This window comes from Opisthocomus hoazin, chromosome 5 (assembly GCF_030867145.1).
Source record: "Opisthocomus hoazin isolate bOpiHoa1 chromosome 5, bOpiHoa1.hap1, whole genome shotgun sequence".
Lineage (NCBI taxonomy): Eukaryota > Metazoa > Chordata > Aves > Opisthocomiformes > Opisthocomidae > Opisthocomus > Opisthocomus hoazin.
The window spans coordinates 81,688,945-81,694,944 of NC_134418.1; the positions used below are offsets into that span (position 1 = coordinate 81,688,945).

General features: G+C 48.0%; 1 protein-coding gene across 1 annotated transcript; it reads left to right on the forward strand.

Moving 5' to 3' along the window:
• The first annotated feature begins 1,949 nt into the window (after positions 1-1,949).
• Positions 1,950-5,785, forward strand: FGF20 (fibroblast growth factor 20). The gene is made up of 3 exons (XM_075420146.1): positions 1,950-2,286; positions 4,181-4,284; positions 5,540-5,785. Exons 1-3 carry the CDS (start codon positions 2,025-2,027, stop codon positions 5,783-5,785), a joined length of 612 nt encoding a protein of 203 aa, XP_075276261.1. The 5' UTR covers positions 1,950-2,024.
• Positions 5,786-6,000: the final 215 nt, after the last annotated feature.

The following is a 6,000-nucleotide window of genomic DNA, read 5'->3' on the forward strand; positions in this document are numbered from 1 at the left end:
CTATCTGTAACTGCCTTCAGAGCAGGTCCGCCTGTGCTCTCTTCTTAGGTGATTTATCTGATTATTGTCTTTAGCGTTAGGTTTTTTTTCAGTTTTAAATCCCTCCACAGTAAATCACTCGCTTTAAAGCAGCCTTTTTAGAATTCAGGTGCACGCAGGGGCAGTACTTAGGACTGCGATGATGAAAAGGTGTAGCGTTACCTGCTTTAAAGCACCTGCCAATTAATTAGCCCTGTGCTCTCCATAGCGAATAAAGCTAAGCAGTCAAATCCATTTGATCTCTCAGATTTAGGCTGTGACTGAAAAGACCACGGAGCAAGATGGGAGAACTGATCATGATTTGCTGCAACTATTTTGTTTAAATGCAACCTTAAAACACCAAGCAATTCTCTCGAACTTTTTGAAAGAATTAACTGTAGAAAGATCTTTGCGTTTTATGCTCTGCTGCCGTGTTTTAACGTTGGCAAGGAGCTGTGCTGTGAGGCTACGAGAGCGGTGAGGGGACTGGAGCATCTCTCCTAGGAGGAAAGGCTGAGGGAGCTGGGCTTGTTCAGGCTGAAGAGGAGAAGGCTGAGAGGGGACCTTATAAATACTTATAAATATCTGCAGGGTGGGTGTCAGGAGGATGGGGCCAGACTCTTTTCAGTGGTGCCCAGAGACAGGACAAGGGGCAATGGGCACAAACTGAGGCACAGGAAGTTCCACCTGAACATGAGGAAGAACTTCTTCCCTCTGAGGGTGACGGAGCCCTGGAACAGGCTGCCCAGGGAGGTTGTGGAGTCTCCTTCTCTGGAGATATTCAAGACCCGCCTGGACAAGATCCTGTGCAGCCTGCTCTGGGTGACCCTGCTTCGGCAGGGGGTTGGACTGCGTTACCCACAGAGGTCCCTTCCAACCCCGACCATTCTGGGGTTCTGTACCTTGAGCACTAAGGTGGGTTGCATAGTTTGAGCCCTCAAATTCATGAGATGTTACAGAAAAAGCAGCAAAGAAGGCAAAAGTCAAGCTCTGAGGCTTAATAAACTATTGTATTACTGTTGCCAATAATGAATACATGTTCTGCCAATACATTTTCACGCATGATTCTGCTTTTGGGGTGCAAAAAAATGTCCGTGCTGATCTGGAACCAGACAGCAAAGTCCCGTATTGATTCCAAACGCCGTAGAAATACAGCAGAGATTTTTGGGTAGGTGGTATCACGGCTGATGTGTGGTGCTCACGGACTTCGGCAGCAGGCCCCGTGCAAAACCGTGATGAAGAGGGATGAGATGAGCCATCTCTTGGTCTTTCTTCCTTTACCTCTGCGCGTTTGGAAAATATTGATTAATGATAAATTGATTAATGATAAATTAAACGCGCGGCAGGGTTTGCAGAGGGGAAAACACCTCCCGGACTATGCCAATTTCTGCAGAAATCCCCCTCCGTGGAGCTGAAACGATGAAAGGAAAGGAGAACGCGTCTGCGTTTTATTAGCGTTTTGGGAACGGGGAGTAAAACTGTCAGATCTTTGGGGTTTTTTTTGGTTTTTTTGGTGTTTTGTTTTTTTTTTCCTCTTTCATGTGTGTCTGGGCAGGTCTCACCCTCAGGTAACGCCCTTGCTCCCGCTTCCCTCCTGCCTCTCCTCGCACCTGTCCGGCGGCTCCCGGGGATCCCCCCCCCCCAACCCCGTTCTGGGGATGGGGGTCCCTGTGCCCTCCCCCACCGTTCCGGGAATGGGGGTCCCCGCCGCCCCCCCCCCCCCGCCCCGCTGCTGGGCGCGGCCGCCCTCCCGGATCAGAGGAAGGTGCGAGGAGAAGGGAGGGGTGGGTGGGGGGTGTGTGCGGGGGGGGGGGAGCCGGTTTACAATTTCAAACGCCGCCCGCCTCGCTTAGCGTGTGTCAGGGGGCCCGCGGTGTATATAGACCCCTCTCCCGGCGTCCGCCGGGCTCCCCGCGCCCGGGGTCCCGCCGCATGCCCGCCGGGAGAGCCCGGCAGCCGCTCTCCGCCGCCTCGCCCCCTTCGAGCCCCCTCTTCCCCCCCCCGCCATGGCTCCGCCGGCCGAGGTCGGGGGGTTCCTGGACGGCCTGGGCCAGCCGGTGGGCGCCCACTTCTTGCTGCCGCCGGCCGGGGAGCGCCCGGCGCTGCTGGGGGAGCGGCGGGCGGCGGCGGAGCGGGCGGCGGCGGCGGAGCTGGGGCACTTGCAGGGGGTGCTGCGGCGGAGGCAGCTGTACTGCCGCACCGGCTTCCACCTCCAGATCCTGCCCGACGGCAGCGTGCGGGGCACCCGGCAGGACCACAGCCCCTTCGGTAGGTGGGGAGGCTGCGGAGCTCACGCGTGGGGTTGCGGGAGGTGGGGGGGGGGTGACACGCGTGTGCCTTGCTCAGCTGCGGGTTCGGCGGGGGAGCCGGCGCAGCGCTGGAAAAGATGCCTCCCTGCTCGCTTTTAACTCTCCCCGCTCGGCTTTTCTCTGCCGAAAAACCCAAAGGGGGTGAGGACAGCCCCGAAATGCCAACGCTTCCCCCGATACGGATCCGAAATCGCCGTCGCCGGACATCGGGCCAAACCCGCCGCCGGCTGCGGGCGAGGATTTTGCGTGGGTTGGGTTGGGGCGGTTGAAGGGTTCCCCATCGTCCTCCCCATAGTCAAAACACTCCGGCTCGGCCGCTTAATTGCTTTTATGACACGTGGATGCTTTCGGGAGAGCGGTAGCCAGACAGACAGTTCTTCTGCTCGGGAGGAAGATTTCCTACAGCGTGTAAACATGAAATAAATCTTGGCTTTAAAAGGACCGGGGGGTGGGGAAAAAAAGGGAGCCCCAGATCAAACGCTTACTGGGCTTTTTAGAAAGGCGCTTCCTTAATTCCGCCGCCGTTCTTGGCAGGTCGCTCTGATGTGGTTGCTTTGTGGGTTTGAATCACCTGCTTATTATAGTTTCGAAAAAGGGCGGCTTTGAAAATGATACCAGAAAGACAAAATACCTCCACCTCGTTTTATGGGGCGTTGTGCTTTAGGGGCTGGAAAACTGGCGTGATTTACATGCGGCGGAGTTCTTAATGCGTGCTCTTTGTAAAGGGTTTATTTTCTTTGCTGTGCGGTAATAGAAATAAGAGGCCTGCCAAATTAAAATGGGAAACATTTGAAATTATTGTGTAGTCCAGACAGTCCACCTGTCTGAGAGTGAAAAAGAGTAATCGGAAATACAACGAATAGACACAAAGTTGTCATCAAAATCAAGCGTGCTGTTTAAGACCGCTTACCTTAGATTCAGATTTATTTTTTCTTAAATGTTTTGTGGTTTTGCTGCTGCACAGCAGAATCTTAGGTATGGTTCTAGATCAGCTTCTTTTTGAGGCTTTGTTTAGGTTGTTAACAACTTCCAAAAAGCCAGTTCACACGTTCCCTTCCTTTCATGTTTCATATGTACTGTTAATCTGTGCCTGCCGGTTGGTTAAATATGTTGGCGTAGCCTTGCCAAATTCAGGCTTCAAATAGTGCCTCCTCTCCCAAGTGCTTTATATTATTAATATAGATTACATTTTTGGGCAAATGTAATATAAATAATGCTATAATCCAAACATTAGCAAATAAACAGTGTATTTCATGCACATAAAAAGGCCGTGCTGAGGGTGGCAAGTTGTGTCAAGGGGTGTGGGCCCATGTGCTAGATAAGGTGTCTGGCAAATACTTTTTTATTTTCCTGTGGGTAGCTTCTGTTGTATAAAATTCCCATCTGTACTTTGGTTGCCATTCACATGTTCTAATAATAGATGTGTTTTTTTAAGATGGTGCTATAGAGAAAGTAAGGTGTATTTTCAGGTAATTCAAACCTATCTTCCAATGTTTGAGTAGGCAGTTTAGCAAATAGTGTGTAATCATTATAGATTGTGACTGCCTAGTGCTGAGGGCTTTAGCCTCAGTGCTGAATAAAATCCTGTCATATTCAACATAAAAAAGAAAAAAAGGTTTCTTAAATGGTGTAGGGTTCTTGTTCCTAGGTGAGGCTTCTCAGGCTGCTTCCCAGTAAGTGTTGTCTACATTTCCATCCAGTATTTGAAATTTCAGAAAAACTAGGCCACACTTACTATAATACATACAGTTTCTACTTGTTTTCAGCTGCGTTTTGGATACTACTCATTGCTTGCTTACAAGCTGAATTAAAGCATTAAAAGAATTAAATCTCTTTTTTTTTTTTCTTTTCAGGTATCCTTGAATTCATCAGTGTGGCAGTGGGACTGGTCAGTATTAGAGGCGTGGACAGTGGCCTTTACCTTGGAATGAATGACAAGGGAGAACTCTACGGCTCTGTAAGTACCGCTTCCGTGTCAGCTGATATCTGTTGAGGTTTTGCTTCACTCCTTAGCGCTATGCCAACCCCTTGAGTAGCTAGCTGAGGTAGTATTAGCTTCCAAAACACTCACATCTTTTCCTGTTGGAATGTATAATGTATTTTTAAAGTATACGGTGTAGCCTTGGATACTAAAGATTTGATGGGAAAAGTTTGTCCTAGATGAAGAGAACTGAAAAGAAATATTCCTCTTAAATGGTGATGAAAATAGCTAACTAAACTAGCTATGCAAACGGCATTTAAGTTGCCTGCTATCTAATCTTCTTTTTATCAATACTGCAAGTGTATTGTAGGGCATACTCTGTCAGTGAAAACATTGAATGCAGCTGGAAAAAAGTTAAAAGGATAATTATGGACCAAATAAACAGCAATGAATATAAAATCCTGACTGACTTTATGCTGCTTTATAAATCAGCAGGTGGCACTTCCACGTACCACCTTTTTAACATAAAAGCATTCTTTCAAATGCTGGGAAAAAGAGGATGATGCCATATGTCACTGCTGGGTACCACTGTTCTTTGAAAAATGAGTGGTGCAATAGGAGTGGCAGTATCTGTAGATCCCGACAGTGGGATATTTGCGCTTAAGAATGAAAATAAGCTTGTACTCATTAGAGTTGATTTGCATCTGTTGAATAACTTCAACGTGTGACCGTAAAAATAAAATCTTTGATGTTTCCAATATTATCAGGGTAATAACAATCTTAGACTCCTTCTCCTTCCACACCTTAAAACACCTTGAGATAAAATAGTCTGTCTCTCCGGTTCCTTTGGTGTGGTTTGCGCTATTTGAAATGTGAGAAGTGATGCACACCACAAAGAACACATGGAAAGGCCTTCCTGATCTGTTGCACTGTCCCTTCACCAAGTCTCATTTCTAGAACGGTAGGTACCCCAAGACAGAACTATACATAATATAGTTCCTGTAGGTTAGGTGAATTCTAGTTAAATCATAAATAAGTAATGCCACCTTAGAGAGAGTTAGCTAATTAGTGTTTAAATCCAAAATTGTACAGGTACATATCCAGTTTTCAAAAGAGTAAAGTAGGCTTCAGTAGGTGGCAGGTCTACACGCTCTCCTCGGGTGTGATATGTTGACAGGTAAATGAACAATAAGGCTGCACAGAGCCTAGAACATTTTGCTTATTTTTTCCATGTGTGTTCAGATATCTAGTGACAGCTGGACTTATTTTTCTTTGCTGTTTCTTTCTGTAGGAGAAGCTAACTTCTGAGTGCATCTTCAGGGAGCAGTTTGAGGAAAACTGGTACAACACTTACTCATCCAACGTGTACAAACATGGAGACTCGGGACGGCGATACTTCGTAGCACTTAACAAAGATGGTACTCCCAGAGACGGGGCAAGGTCCAAAAGACACCAGAAATTCACTCATTTCTTGCCCCGGCCTGTGGATCCTGAACGAGTTCCAGAACTGTACAAAGACGTGTTAGGATACAGTTGAGGAAGGAGGCAACTTTGGAAGAAACCCATACTGGAGCTGTTGCCCCTGCTTCCGTGGCATTACCAGCGTGAGGAACCTGCAGAGGTCTGGGATGCTGGGTTGGAAGAAGCTGTTTTGGGATAGGCAAGCCTCTGTTGTCTGACCTTTGGATTTGGAAGACAAAGCCTGAAAGCTGAGGGTGGGCCAGCTGCCTTCAAGCTTGGTGGACTGTTTGG

What these genes read in the sequence shown, in the direction of transcription:
- FGF20 (XM_075420146.1), top strand. Translation starts at nt 2,025, where the DNA reads ATGGCTCCGCCGGCCGAGGTCGGGGGGTTCCTGGACGGCCTGGGCCAG. An exon ending in GCAGGACCACAGCCCCTTCG is followed by an intron (nt 2,287 to 4,180) that starts GTAGGTGGGGAG and finishes TTTTCTTTTCAG; the next exon opens with GTATCCTTGAATTCATCAGT. An exon ending in AGGGAGAACTCTACGGCTCT is followed by an intron (nt 4,285 to 5,539) that starts GTAAGTACCGCT and finishes TTCTTTCTGTAG; the next exon opens with GAGAAGCTAACTTCTGAGTG.